The sequence below is a fragment of the Colletotrichum fioriniae genome (assembly GCF_027942845.1).
Source record: "Colletotrichum fioriniae strain IMI 355084 chromosome Unknown scaffold_15, whole genome shotgun sequence".
NCBI classification, from domain to species: domain Eukaryota; kingdom Fungi; phylum Ascomycota; class Sordariomycetes; order Glomerellales; family Glomerellaceae; genus Colletotrichum; species Colletotrichum fioriniae.
The window spans coordinates 427,661-442,508 of NW_027076851.1; the positions used below are offsets into that span (position 1 = coordinate 427,661).

At 50.7% G+C, this 14,848-nt stretch overlaps 3 protein-coding genes and 1 non-coding gene across 4 annotated transcripts; 3 read left to right on the forward strand and 1 right to left on the reverse strand.

The window, feature by feature from the left end:
* Positions 1 to 474: 474 nt before the first annotated feature.
* Positions 475 to 562, forward strand: N0V96_010659. Its single transcript has one exon. It is a non-coding gene; the product is annotated as a tRNA-Glu (tRNA).
* A 995-nt stretch (positions 563 to 1,557) lies between these two features.
* On the forward strand, positions 1,558 to 3,258 carry N0V96_010660 (uncharacterized protein; the record flags this gene model as incomplete). The annotated part of the gene is made up of 2 exons (XM_053189292.2): positions 1,558 to 2,670; positions 2,740 to 3,258. 2 exons carry the CDS (start codon positions 1,558 to 1,560, stop codon positions 3,256 to 3,258), a joined length of 1,632 nt encoding a protein of 543 aa, XP_053053280.2.
* Positions 3,259 to 5,068: 1,810 nt separating this feature from the next.
* Positions 5,069 to 6,105, forward strand: N0V96_010661 (uncharacterized protein; the record flags this gene model as incomplete). Its single annotated transcript, XM_065759016.1, has 3 exons — positions 5,069 to 5,134; positions 5,251 to 5,436; positions 5,500 to 6,105. 3 exons carry the CDS (start codon positions 5,069 to 5,071, stop codon positions 6,103 to 6,105), a joined length of 858 nt encoding a protein of 285 aa, XP_065612326.1.
* A 4,299-nt stretch (positions 6,106 to 10,404) lies between these two features.
* N0V96_010662 (uncharacterized protein) lies at positions 10,405 to 11,325 on the reverse strand (the record flags this gene model as incomplete). The annotated part of the gene is made up of 1 exon (XM_053189290.2): positions 10,405 to 11,325. One exon carries the CDS (start codon positions 11,323 to 11,325, stop codon positions 10,405 to 10,407), a length of 921 nt encoding a protein of 306 aa, XP_053053278.2.
* Between the last annotated feature and the right edge of the window lie 3,523 nt (positions 11,326 to 14,848).

The following is a 14,848-nucleotide window of genomic DNA, read 5'->3' on the forward strand; positions in this document are numbered from 1 at the left end:
TGTGTATCCTATCTTTGGTGGTTTTGGATGGTGGCTGGTCTCTAGATGGATGGACGGACCGGAGTTGATGGTATACCAGGCCAGGCCTTCGTGCCTTCGTTGGACACCGCTGTCCCTGCGGATGATGTGGCAGGCTTTTCCTCGGCGTCTAAAAGACCAAAAAGTGTACACTGTATATGTAGGCCAATCTGCACGCTGCGATGGAGCAGAGACGAACAGATATCATGAATAGGATACGCTTCCTAATGACGAATGAAAGTTGTAACTTATACAGTATTCGAAGCATTGTGAACCCCATTGTATGATAGGCTTTGTGATGTTTCTTGTTCAGTTGCGTGAGGCGATTCCCAAGTGGGTTCTCTTAAATTCTCCAACCCCACATCGTGTGATGACTGCCAGTGTGGGCAGAGGGTCCGCTCCACCGGATGCCCACCGAATCTAGGCCTCCACAACGACAAAGTCCTCATCAACCCATCCGATATGGTGTAGTGGCCAACATGATGCCCTCTCATCTCCAGTGAAAGGTTAGGCATAGCCCCGAGTTCGATTCTCGGTTTCGGAAATCATTAGTCTCAGCGCCTCCCTCGTCTCTTTTTGTTTTTCTTGATTATCACGGGCGGGGCTGATTGTTGACGTGTTTGGTATTCTCACCTCCCGTCCGGCAGTATTTCGTCAAGGCAGAGCGGCAATTCCTAACGGCATGTAATGTGGCGAGCGGTACATGTAGCTACGGCTTTCCGGTTCAGAAAGCGCCGTGGGTATGTCTGGGCAACACTATTTCGCTGCTGATTGTCCATGATCTATCAAATTGGGAAAAAATCTCTTCGCAATCTTCGAGCAGGTTACGAAAACCTGTAAAGTGATTGGTTGACAACCACGTACTAGAACGTCGTTGGGAGAATGGTTTCTCGTGTGACTCCAATTTTGCTTACGCCGCGAATGCCTGTCCTCGCATGCCAGCGTCGTATATCGCGTCGCTGACTGCATATCACTTGAGCCAAGATCCTTTCGGCCCGCAATCACTTGCAGGTGTTTGATCTGATCATTGCAGCCAACTCCGGCGTGGAGAGGGGCCGATGGCTGATTACACGTAGCCAAAGGTTTCCCTGCTTCAGCATGTTAGACCGACCAACTGTGCCCAACGATAGATCGGCCGTCGAAACACCATGCACACTCAACAGTGAACAAGCCTGCTTCTTACTGTAACGTTGGATGGTCATCATAACGGTCTCATCTAGTGTGGGGATTATCGGTCTTGTCCAGTCGGGGATGGGGAAGAGTGCCGATGTCACGATATGATGCGAGTGAGATGTTGTGAGCTGCGCGAGTAGGCGCTTGGCGGAGGTTACACGAGCTTCGATGGGCGATGATGTCGATTAGGTTGCCGAGAGGGATGGATAAGCATAAAAGAGAGGGTTGGCGAGGAGTTGCTGGTTTTCCGAGGGATGTTGCGTGAGAAATTCTCAGCTCTCTGCCTTGACCACATCGTATGATCGTATGATCGCACCCAACACTGCTTGACGACTCGCCCTTTCAACGAGAACCACCACCACCACCATGAGCTTCATGTCCTTCTTCGGCTCCCCAGCCGTCTTGATTCTCCCCGCCGCAGTCCTCCTCTTCTTCCTCGCCCAATGGGTCCTCTCAACCCGAAGACCACCCAACTTCCCCCCCGGCCCACCATCCATCCCAATCCTCGGCAACGCGCTCCAGATCCCGCCCAAAAAGGCCTTTTTCAAATTCCAAGAATGGAGCCAGACCTACGGCGACATCTTCGGCATCAAAATCGGCACGGAGAACTACGTCATCCTCTCTAGCGCAGAACACATCAGAGAGCTATACGAGAAGCGAGGCGCGATATACTCGGACAGGCCGCAGCCCTTCATCACGAGCACGCTCATCAACCCCGGGACGATCCTGTTTATGAATAACGACCACCACATCAAGAAGCTGCGCACGGCGCTGCGGAATCATTTATTCGGCCCTAATGAGCTGAAGCGTGTCGTCGCGGCGCAGGAGGCGCATGCTGTCTTGCTTATGAAGATGATTCTGGATGATCCGGGGCAGTTTCACATGCACTTGAGACATTGGGCTCTAGCTACGCCGCTTTCTGTGATGAGTGGGCAGCGAGTCGCGGCGGGAGATGGGGTCGCTTCGACGAGGACGTATTTTGCGACGCAGGATATGTGGTTGCGGTTTCTCACGCCCGCGCAGGCGCCGCCGGTGGATTTGTTCCCCGTGATGAAGTATTTTCCCGCGTTCCTCGCCGGGTGGAAGCGGGAGGCCGCGGCGCTGAAGAAGGGGATGTTTGGGACGATGTACCACATGCTCGACGGGGCTAAAGCGCAGGCAGCGGAGATTGCGGGTGGGAGGAAGGGAAAGGAGACGGAGTCGCTTATGGCGAGGATGATTCGGGAGGGGGAGGCGAGTAAGGTCGCGGGTAAGGGGCCGACGTATGGGGATCATGAGCTCGCTGTCTTGGGGGCGGGGACGTTGGATGCTGCTGTGGATACTGTTATTGCTACGACTAGTACCGTGGTGCTTATTATGGGTGCGTATCCCGAGATGCAGAGGCGGCTTCAGGAGGAAGTTGATGCTGTGTGGCCGGGGGAGGCGCCTGGGTTTGAGGATCTTGGGAAGGCGAAGTATTTGAGGGCTTGTTTCAACGAGGTGAGTCTCACTTCTTGTTCTGGCTGGACCTTTCTTGAAGTTGAGAGCTAACGAGAACCGATCACGCAGGCTATGCGCTGGCGCACCGCTGCGCCTTCGGGTGTCCCCCGCGTCCTCGCGAGGGAAGATACTTACCTTGGCTACACGTTCCCCAAAGGCACGAGGTTCCTGACCAACACGTACGGGATTCATAAGGACGAAGCGTGGTACGACCGTCCGGACGAGTTCCTGCCGGAGCGGTACATGGACAACCCGTGGGGCGTACGTCCGGAGCTGGCGGCGGCAGCGGAGCGGGAGAAGAGGCACCCGACTTATAACTTCGGGGCGGGGCGGCGGATGTGTCCCGGGTTGGACTATGCCGAGAACCAGATCTTGATGACGATTGCGAAGCTTGCTTGGGAGTTTGATGTTGTCCCTGCGCGAGGGAAGAGGTTAGATACGACTATCGAGACTGGGTTCCATTCTGATCTTGTTATGGGGCCCGAGAGGTTCGAGGTTGAGTTTGTGCCTAGGGGCGAGGAGAGGCGGAGGGCGATTTTGGAGGATGCGGTGAGGGCTGAGAAGGTCGTTGAGACTTGGGTCAGTTAGAGGTGAGAGATATGTCTATGTCTTTGAGATGGTTTGTTGGCAGATGGGATCCGGGGGCACATCTCACACTGATGTAGATCTGTGCTGTTACTGATGGTGGTCATGATGTTACGATTCAATATGTTCAAAGCTTGATATTGAATAAGCCGTATTTCGATCATCTATGACCTAAGAGAAATGCTTATGAATGGGCCTCAACTACGAGTCTAGTGATTGGAACTCTGTATCGGTCTTGCCCGTTCTGATAGACGACGACACAGGGCATCTTCGCGAACCAGAAATAATTCGCGGCATACTCATCGAAAACATGGGCTATTCTATGACGAATTCCTCATCATATAATTTTGCTCTGTACGCCTCAAAATCAATGCAGACCGTTTCACTGGATTTATCGCTGGAATACGAGAGTGAGAAGACAAGTATGAGTGACCAGACGGCTCAATGTCAGGAAGCAGGCATCTCAAGAACGACGAGCATCCTTGGCCATTTCAAGGCTCGTGTGATATACTGCTTAATGAGTGGCTGTCACCTTGACTCGCGGGAGATCGAAGTGATGAGATTATTATTGTTGCCAGCCTAGTCTCATGAAAAGTATGACGATTTGACTTGTGAACGATGAGCCCGAGCTTGCGCAGATGTGATGCTTTCGATCCATCTCATAATGGCCAATTATGCATTGCCGTATATCCGGGTTCCGGGTTCCTCGGCTCACTGCGATGGGATGGATGGTAAGCGAGAGGGCAATGTTATTTAATGACTTCGACTTATTCGTATGCGCGCGAGAGCTGTCGGACTAAGTTAAGTAGGCGTAGGTACTGAGTCCCACACCGAGAAACCGGTGCCTGCCAAGACATGAGTAAAATCCGATCGGGAGGCGATAGAGGCAGCCCTGAACGGTCCGTCATCGACAATGAAATGTTATTGAGAAGTTAAAAGAAGCCTTGTCGGACCGGCCCGTTGACTGTGCATGAGATTCATTAGTGCTGGACAGACGGAACCCGCGGCTTGCTGTTACTTGCATCCCATCTCAGCTGTGCTCCAGCCTCGATTGTGCCTTGCTGTGGTTGCAAAAAACAAGGCCTGCGCCGCTTTGGCCGCGTGGATTCTGGCCCCCGAAGAGAGCAACTCGATGTCGCATCGTGAATTTGATTGGCTGAATTGAGACGCGGTGCAGCTGGAAATTAGATTAAAAAAATTGTTAATGCGCCTCCACGTGTCGGTCAGCCCGAACTCGCGGCCATCGAGGCCCATCGGATCGAGGCAGTGGATTGTGTTCGTGGGCGATGGCAAGTTTCGCAATCGGTCATCGTGTCTATTCTCCTTGGTATTTGTTGTCTGTTAATTTTCTTTAGTCGTACTTGCCGTGCATTCCGTGCTCCCGTCCAAATGCCTCTCATTTGTAAGACGCCCAGCCTTTCTCCCCCTCCCAATTATTTCCCTTTCCCACTTCCAAGATCTGGCGGCGCCCCAATCCAACCAACAAACAAAAAACAACACCGATTTACCTGTCTGTCACTGCTCGCCGTTCCTTGTTGCGCCGGAGCTAGCAGACTGACCCCAATTGGCCGCCCATCGGTGCTCACTTAATCCTTCCCTCCTCCCCCCGCAACCCGACTTCATACACGCATTTGACCCCATTAAATCCGCGCCGCGCCGCACCGTTGGGATATCGCAATGTCACAACCGGGATCCGACGAGGAAGGGAAGAGAAAGCGGGACAAAGTGGGAGAGTTCCTGTATGCGCGTCATCTTTCCCATTTCATGCACTTTACGCATCTTGCATCTTGCGGCCCCTCCCCATCCCAGCCCTATGAGGGAGGCTCCGACCCCTCACTCTCAATCATCATTTGACTACACCGCCATGCTCACCATTGATGTAAGAGGCAATTGCGCTGACTCAATGGCAGAAAGAAGAATTACAATAAAGGTGAACTCGCCTTAAAGCATGCCGTCGGCTTGGGTCAGACCCCCAATGTCGTCCCCGTCACACAGCCCGTTATCAATGGCCCCTCACGCGTCGTCGAAGTCGGCTGGCATCCCGTCGGAGGCCTCGCCGGCAAGTGGTTCGCCGAAGAAACGGGTCTGGGAAAGATGATTACAGAAAAGATCAACAAGTATCCCGATCCTACTCAGCACTGGGCCGTTCTGGTCGGCGACTACGCCCACCAGCTGTGGATGGTGAGTCCTCTCATCTCATTTCACTCACCGCTCCCCATCCATGACCTAACCCACCCCGTCTAGGATGAGAGCTTTCACGTCATCTACACCAATGAGCGATACAAGCGCGAAGAATGGCGCACCTTCACCGTCGGCGAGACCACCTTCAACGACGACGCCATCCGTCGCGCAGGCGAATACGTCATCCAGAGCATCAGATCACGGCAGCCAGTCTACAACCTCATCACCAACAACTGCCAAACCTACGTCCTGGAGCTCCTCGACGCCGTCAAAGTCGACGGCCACAAGGACTTTGGCACCACGCTCGCCGTGTACGAGAGACTCTTCAGCTCCGGCAAGGTTATTGACCTTTTCTCAGACGAGCAGAAGCAGGAACAGCAGAATCAGCTACCGATGCTCGAGGCCCCGCCACAAAGCTACGCTCTACCGCCGTCACCTGCGTCACCGCCTCCAGGCGGACCGCCAATGTCATATACCTTCCCGCCACCGCCCGGGCAGAACCCGTATCCGCCGCAGTATCAGTACGGACTGCCTCCGCTACCGCCGCCTCCGGGCCCCCGCCTCCGGGTCATCCGGGCCCTCCACCACCGCCGCCACCGCCTCGTCCACCAGCGGGGCCGCCGCCGGGTCCTCACCCTGGAACTGTCTCTCATGCTCAACAGGTCATGAACGACAATACCACGCAGCTCGATACCCAAGAAGAGGCGAGCAGGTCGAGGGGTCTCAAGAAGGAAAAGGACAAGGACAAAGAGCCAAAGAAGAGCTTCTTCTCTCGGTTTACCCGGAAATGAGCAGACTTGGCGGGGCGTTGTGTTTGTTTTGCCGTTTTCCCTCTCATTTTCTTCAAATCATACCCTTTCACGGCCTTTACTTAATAAAGTCCGGAAGACCCGGAGACGATACACATAGAAGCATTAGGGACGGGCGGCGTTTTGAGGACAGATGTAGGCCCACAGAAAGCATTACACATTACTGTACATGATTTTCCCTACTTGCTGACCGGGAATGCGAAGGCCATCGTGGACCGTGAGCCAAGCCTCCCTCGCGCGGTCGTCCTTGGGCCGCCCGACTGCTTTCGACCACCACATACGACCATACCCACTGGAGAACTCGGGATCCCGTCCGCTCTCCCATAGATAAGCCAGTGAGGGCCGGATTAGTAGTTGGGTCGGTGACGACCAGCGAATACCTGGTGTTGTATGTTTTTTACGTTTTCAATATGTTTTTTGGTCTTCATAGAGTTGGTGGGTCCCTTTCGGACGTGTCTCAGACTACCTAGTATCAGAGAGACTGCCACTCCCTTCTGGTTAGAGTAAATCTATGAGACTACCATCGAGCGCTTGAGAGCGTGATCCCACTCGACGACATATCACGCATATTGTAAGCTGAGAGGACCTGTTTACCATATAGTATTACCTTGACCACGCGTCTAAACGTGGAAGAGAGAGTCTCACTTTCCGGGTCTCAAATTTCAGACTGATCGCACAAACAGGCTTCTACTTATGGCGGGTCTGGAATACTAAAGACGCATGGTGTTGCTCTCAATGGCTTCCATGAATAGCTCCATTCCTCTGAGACACCGGTTCACAAGTCTGAGCCCGGTGAACAATGTTCTGCGCTAGGGCCTGTATACTTGAGTTGAATACATGACGTCTCATCTCACGTCTTGAGAAGTGAAAATATTGTTGTCTTGCAGAAAATCTCGAATTCTAAAGCAGAGAAGTTCTAAGGTTTCCAATGACACTTGGAGGTGTCTCCCGCCCATGAATGAAAACTTGATACACAAGACTTCATGCAGCAGGGCATGCTTTCATCGCCAATTCTACTGCATCATTGCGAACTTTAGACCGAGCTCTTCTGAGCACGCGTTGTCCATGTCCTTAATGTTGAAGGTGTAACAGTGTGAGTGTGTGTCGAGGTGTTCCAACTTGACCAAAGTCGGAAATCGGAAGGTATAAGTAACCGTATTCGAGTGACTCATGATGTAACTTATGTTCTATACACTCTGCACAACTATTGATTGATATTCAATCGGATTCCGGCAACTCACTATACTTCATTTCGGTGTTGTTGAACTTCCTGTGCTCATATCATACCGAGGTAGCCCAGCTCTCTTCAACATTATGATGACGAAGCCAGTCCTGAAAATTACAACAATTGTCGACGGAGCTAAGCCTCTTTTCTCAAGGTCTTCAAGGAACGAAGGTTTCTTCCATGTCGTAAGATGGCTAAATTCAGAGCCGAGTAAGATGAGGAGGGAGTGCTTCAGAAGCCTTGTTTCATCGCCACACCAACTCCTAGTCTCCTCCATGGCCCCAACACTACAGGAGGCCTCGTAGAAGACGAGACACAGTGTGTAACCTGTAAATACGCACTAAGATACTTTCTAAAGGTTGTATTTTCGGTCTGTTTCCCAGGAAGAGCTGCACCTCAGAGAGGGGATATGCGGAGGTGTTGCCATGCCTGACCAAGCCGAGACACCGAAAGCCCGGCAGTTGCGAGATGACTTCTCTTCATCTCGGTAAGCTACATGATTTGAAAGACTAGGAACAGCAGCTTAAAAGATCGCGATGGCGTGATGGAGTCATTAGGATCAAGGCCGAGGGTCACATTATGCTCATGCACATGAAGGCTCGTGACCACGTCTCTGCTGCAAGCAAATCCAAAAGGGTAGATACAGTAGACTAATTTCTGCAGGCTCCACCAATTCCACATGTCATCCTTATCCTGTGAGCACTAAGGGGGGGCACCAGCAGGAATCTGGGGAGGCATGCCCTCACCGAAGCTCGATAATGAGCAAATAGTGGGAAGGCGACACACAGTCTGTGCGAAGTTACACACCACTATTGTCTTTTCACGGAAGTAATGGTATCTCTGGAATTATTAATCGTGATTGATCACCGATTTGGAGCTGAGAAAGGCAGGTTTGCGTTGAACCGACGGGGGTTCGTCGTTGAGAGCCTCACACAGAATTTCATGTTCAATATTTGTTCCGTTCCCAGGATGTAGCTAATTCCCACCTCGTTTCTCAATCTCAACTCCAACTCTTTCACCACTGTTAACAATTGTCTTCAGGATTGATACGGCAGGTTTTGATCTCGCACACATTCATCTTTTCAATGCCTAAGACGGACTCAGAGACACACACAGCAGAGCGTGTGCTGGGCCAAAGTCTATCCCTGCACCATCTCAGCTCCTTGATCCTAGACGTCTGGTTCAACATTGTCCAGGAGAAGACCTGGGCACTGAATAGAGCTCCAGGAAAGCCCGCTCACGCTTCGGCTGAGAGTCCATTGTCGTCTGTGGGTGATAATATCGAAGAAGACCGACTCGGAGAGATGGACTGGAATGAAAACGTCAAAGGCGAGTGTGTTCTCGAGAACAGCCCGACCAAAAGTCCAATGCTAGGTTCGCCTTCTAAGGATAGCCGATGGGATATGGAAAGATTTCTCTTGAATGAGGAGCGCAACCGCCTGTGTTTGTGGCTATCGGACTTTTCGACTCATGAACTTGATCAGCTTCTCAACGCCCCAGCCAATGACGCATTGCACATATTTGGCGTGGTTGCTCTGGAGTCCTTCATAAGAATTGGAGATGCTTTACTTAGCCAGTCCTGTAGGTTACTCTATACCAATCCGGGTCTTGAAAGTGATCGAATAAGGTAGCGTAAAAGACACGTACTAATTGGGAGCAGTCGTCTTAAATCACTTTGGCACTACCGATCCTCGTCTGAAATTGCGTAATGAGCTCAATTCAATGCTCCAAATTGGAAGACGCTGGATATTCAACCTGTCTGGGACACTTGGATCTACCTTGGATAGGAACAACATCGTTTGGGAGACTTTAGAAAGTGGAAGCATTACGAGTTCCTACTTGTCGTCAAGCCATAACAACGATGATAGCACACTTCACTCCATGCTGAAGTCTGAATTGGCTACGTTACACGAGTTAGGTTACACTCTTCGCCGTAGTCTCGCAAAAAGCGCTAGGCGCAGTGCTCGGTAGGATGGGGCAGGCCTTTCTCGGAACATCAAATTGACCTTGCTTAACGCCGATCTCTGCTTGGATAGGCCAATATTTGGAAAGAAATATCTGATTCTCTAATTCTGCTTTTGCTGATTGCTTGGGCGGTTGAAAAGCGTATATGCGAAAATGCTTTCGGTGATTTACGTTCGAAAAGTGAAAGACGACGAGGTCGATATTATTTAATCGGCCATGAAGTGATCACAACTCTTATTTAAAGTGAGGAGAAATGAGTGCAATGTACCTTTAAGGCTAAGGCTAAGGCTTTCTCCCGGACATGGAAATCTGTGTACCTCGTGCATATTTGATGCTCACCGAAGCTTTGTTCGGACACAAGCTACTGTCAACTATTCACAGTGAAGGTCGCCGGAGAGTGCATACATGCATTGGAGTCGGTTTGTTGCAGCTTGATAGTGACCAAATTCCTAATTGCATGGATACACCCGTCAGGTTACAGACTTGGCTACATTGATTCAACTAGACCACATGTCGAGGGGCCCAAGTTACAGGCAAATATTTGGATGTTATTGCCGCATCTTGAATGCTTCAAGTATCATTTGTCCCAAGTGCTTACATGTCATGTTGATATCATTCATTACCGGCATGATACTTACGTAAGGCCAACTCCAAAAAGCGAGCTTGGTGATGGTTAGATATATTATCACTGTCGGTTGGAATTACTGGGCTTTGAAAGTGACCTTTTCAAGTCGTGAGGTGGCGATCATACTTCAAACTACTAAGTATTATCATGGCACCCCAAGACTTACATGATGTCGAAATCGATGGAGAGTAATGCGTTGAGAGAATCAAGCTGATGGCACTTGGGTTGAACAAATTAATTACGCTGTGAACCTCACCCGACGTGAACAATCCAATTTGATCGATTCTCTTCGCGTGTAATAATCCCTGAATACCTACACCAAGCCTCCTTTTGCATAAAGCTCGCTAACGGTTGAAACCCGGGATGGCGGATTGAAGTAACTTGATAGCAGTTTCCTTGTCTCCTTGCAATGTCTTCAACGCAGATTGAACCCCCTTCATTCCTGTCACTGTCTCAAAAGATGCTGGGCCAGCCGAGATAAAACCATTGTCGCTCACCACGTTGAACTTCGCATACACCTTGCTGACTTGCGGTATGCCCCCGCCAGGCTCTCCAATATCAGCAGTCATCATTCCTTCGTCTTTGACATGGTTGTGGTTCATGACCCGTACAGTCATGTCGCCTGAGTTGGAGATCTCCTCCAGGAAGTCCTGCATGAGCATCTCAAGATCTCGAGTTTTAACCTTGCAGATTATTCCATCGCCAATTGCCTCACCATGGTTCTTGAGGAGGTTGAAGATGCGGCTTGGAAAGTTGACTTTTGCATCATTGCCGATGAGATTTTCGACTCGCTCCAAAATTGGTATGGTGATGTAAGTTTTCCCCTTATCCTTGCCTCTCACATGGTTATTCGCTACCAAGGATGTGATCAATGTGGTTTGAGCCAGAACGAGATCGACTTGCAGCCTGTCGAATCTCTGCAGCCGAGCCTCACCGCGGATGAGTTCGTTCAGAAAGGTTTTGAATCTGCCTTCGGAAGGGGAGCCGAATGCTTCGGCAGCTACTTTGAGGTTATAGGCCGCTTCTCTGACCATTTTTACAGCAGCGCAGACCCCTGCGCCATTGTATGCCTCGTTGACTTTTTCGATGTCTTCAAGAATATGTTGCGTGATTGCAATGTGTGTGCAGACGCTGTCAAGGGTCTTGAAGCCTTTCTTGCTTCGTTCCAGTGCATTTGCAATTTGTTGGATGGTCTGGAGTGCTGCACCGAGTATTTGGCCGCAAGCAGCGACGAGACCGACGATTTCCTGTTCCCTGGTAAACATATGAAAGTAATTTACGAATGTGAAGAAGGCCACGTACAGCCATCTTTGTTTTACGCCGATTCAAGGAGTTCCACAGATAACCTCGACTTGTAAGACGTGTAGATATGAGGGAGGGCTCGAGAATTGTGCCGATGAGGAAAGTGAAGCCCACGTCGGCATTTGAGAATCTAGGGGCCTTTGAGAATTTGAAGAGAATTCAAGTTCGACTGGGGCAGTGCTGCCGCCTTCTATGAGAACAAGAAGTGATTCCTGTTGTCACCTGGCCCCCTACCTAGCATACACACCTGGCAAACACACCTATTAGGCCCAGATGCACGCAATTGGTTGAGATAAGTATCGTCAATGATTGAAGCACATCCACGTATGACAACTTGCACGTTCGATTCGTTGAGTTTGTTGAATGCATAATCTATTGCAGCAGGCTGGGAGGAAATGTCAGCTGTGGCGTTGATGTGTCTATTCACCACACCTCCAGTCAACCTGACATGCACCCCGCCCGCCTCATTCTTGTTGAAAACGAGGCCTAGAGCTGACTTGCTGAGAGAACTACTTCACCACTTCCCGGATTGGCGCAACCCTTTCGCGAAATCCTCGAGCACTGTATACATGGGCTTTTTGTAAGGCGGCGGGGGCGCACTGGCTGTGAGGAAATACACGCCGATTGGGCGTCTCTACACCGATGGCTGACTTGGCACAAGGCGAGAGCCTGATTGCTACTGAGCTGAGCTCGCGGAACGACATCGTCCGGACCAGAATGCTTTCAAGATGATGAAGACATGTGTTTTCCATCATCGATTTCTTGATGGAGCACTTGGTAATCACCACTCTCGTAAATAGTAAAGCGGCTCAAAGGCGGCGGCATGAAAATAGAAGCTCTCTCATATTGAGATTTGAAAGATGGCGATAAATAGACGACCCCAACTTCAATATCTCAACCGTCATGGTCGAGACTAGTTCTCCTTTTCGATATTTTCACACCCCTGAGTATTGTATTGTCTTTCGTATTTTACTTCCCATCACTGGGCCTTCTAGTCCGACGCGTACATGCAGTCAGATCAAACTTCGTCCAATGCCCACGGCATCCCCTCAGACCATCACCTACTCCGCAGATACGCTGCCTGTGTGGAGCGAACTGGACTTGGTTCTGCTTTCCGAAGACGTGCACAGAAAGACAACGCTATGTCCCAGAGCTCTGACTCCCTCAATACGGAAGCTTCGAGCAACGGCATTCATGGCAATGGCCTCCTCAATGCCGGTAGGATTGGTGGGAACTCCCTGACTGGACTTTCGGGTGCTCGCTCTGAGCAACAGAATCAGTTCCATTACCACCACAATCATTTCGGAAGCGGGAATTTCTACGCCGCAACATCTCTAGATGCTAGCAACTCAAGCAAGCATGTCATGGGTGCTTCCTACGAGCACTCGAACGAAAAAACCCCTAGAACCTCTCTTGAACCCATCCACCCGGTGACGGCCGCGGCCCGGGCTTCGGCAGGTAGGGAAACCGATTCGGACAGAGAGTCTCAGAACGATGGCCCGCAAGTGCCTCAGATCAGACTTCCGGAGACAGGACCGCATAGCTCTGATCAGTCATCATCTTCTTCAGACTCGGAAGAGGACTTTATTGTAGAGGCTCGGTCTACCGAGCAATACATTCGTATGATTGAGACTCGCGGCTTTAAAGCTACACAAAGCTTTGGAGAGATACTCGGTCTGCTCCCTTCCCACGTACGGCACCAGCAAGATGTATTCGAGCTAGTGAAGTCCGTCAAGGAGCAGCAGTGCTTTTTCGAGAACCATCAGACTAGCCTTCCTGACGTCATTCGACGTGTCGCTTCTCAATCGCCACAGAAGATGTCCCATCTTCGGACATGGGATAACGTGCTGGAAAGGCTCGATGAACTTCAGCGTGTTCTGGATGCCCCGAAATTATTCATAGGGGAGAGATCCAAGAGAAAGCTTCGTGAGGGTGCCGGGGTAAGTGTCTCCATATCCGAGTCACCGAGGCAATAACATACTAATACTGACATGCAATAAGGCCGAAATGTCTGTAGGCGTCGACTGCACCAGAAAGCTTAAAAGATGGAGAAAGCGAATTGTAATTGCCAATAGAAAGTACATGGGGACGGCATCTATCCTTATAGACAGCCATCCTCAAGACTTTCGCAACAACCTCACGGATCTTTCTCGAATCCTCGCCGACATATGCACTGAATCACATGTCTCGGCGCACCTCAAAAGATGTCTGGCCGAGGCATGTTCACGACAATGTCACGAACGTCACATAGCCTACCTCAGACTGGCACCGGAAGAACCTCCCACACCTTCAAACTCAGCTGTTACTGAGGGAGACAAAGCCGAATCGGGTAGTCCATTATCATGCGAAGCTACCTGGCATCTCGCTTTCAAGTCGACCATTAGCAGTGAACCGAAGTTAACCTGGCTTAAGGTCGTATCAACTATGCTAGTCAAATCTTCAACATTTACAAGCTCAACAGTTCGACCACTCGTTAACACTGGTTCTTCGGATATTTCAAGCTTCTCCATCAAAGCCGAGGCACGTGTAGAGACGGCCACGTCGATTACTCAAACTTCCAGAAAACGGCGGGCATCTTCATCTCCTCCGGAGCCTCCGTTAAAACTTCAGAAAACAACCATTGGCCAAGCTCAAATCCAGGGGAGTTTCAATCACGAAAGACGCAACGGCATGGAGATCTGCCCGGAGTATCTCACGGGTCAGGAGCATGACAATGCCCAACATGCCATCATCAGGATATCAGACAACTCCGGATGCGACCTTCGGATTTTCTACCTGCCTCGATCTTTTCATACAGAAGAGGCCCAGAAAACCACCCTGGGGGCAGCGATTGGGCACAAGCTTAAGCGAAAGCCGCAGAAAGGATCCGGGTCTCTCCACTGGATTGTCACAACGGCACGTCTTGTTGCAGAGGCTGTAGTTCGATTTGACCTGAGAGACAAGGATGAGTCCTTGGAAAATTGTATCATTTTTCACGAGGCTAGCGCCAGTACGTTACACTCCAAATCAGCGCCGTCAATGGAAGTGAAAATTGAGAGAGCCAACTCGTCCGTGTCAAGCGAACCAGACCAACTCATCGATAACGGGACCCAAGCTCATAGGGGATCTCGTAAACATGTGCTTCTGAATTTAGGAATTGTTCTATTGCAGCTTGGTACTCATAGAGATTTGATTGATGATCTCGATGCCCCCCCCTCCCGGCCCCGAAGACAAGCAATTCTACATCATAAGAAATGCTGGGAAGGCCGCGAAAGGGGTTAATGAAACATACGCAAATGCTGTCCGTAACTGTGCCCGGCTGTTCGGGGATAAAGGCACGACGGCAGAAGACAACTTTTTGGACAGCTTTCTGAGAACGGTTTTACAGCCTCTAAGGGACTGCGAGAAGGCTCTCTGTACTCACGGACACCTTTTGTAGCATTTTAACCCCGTGCCGCTACGTAAGTATGCTAATCCTGGATCAAACAGCGGCCGAGAGCCTTGATT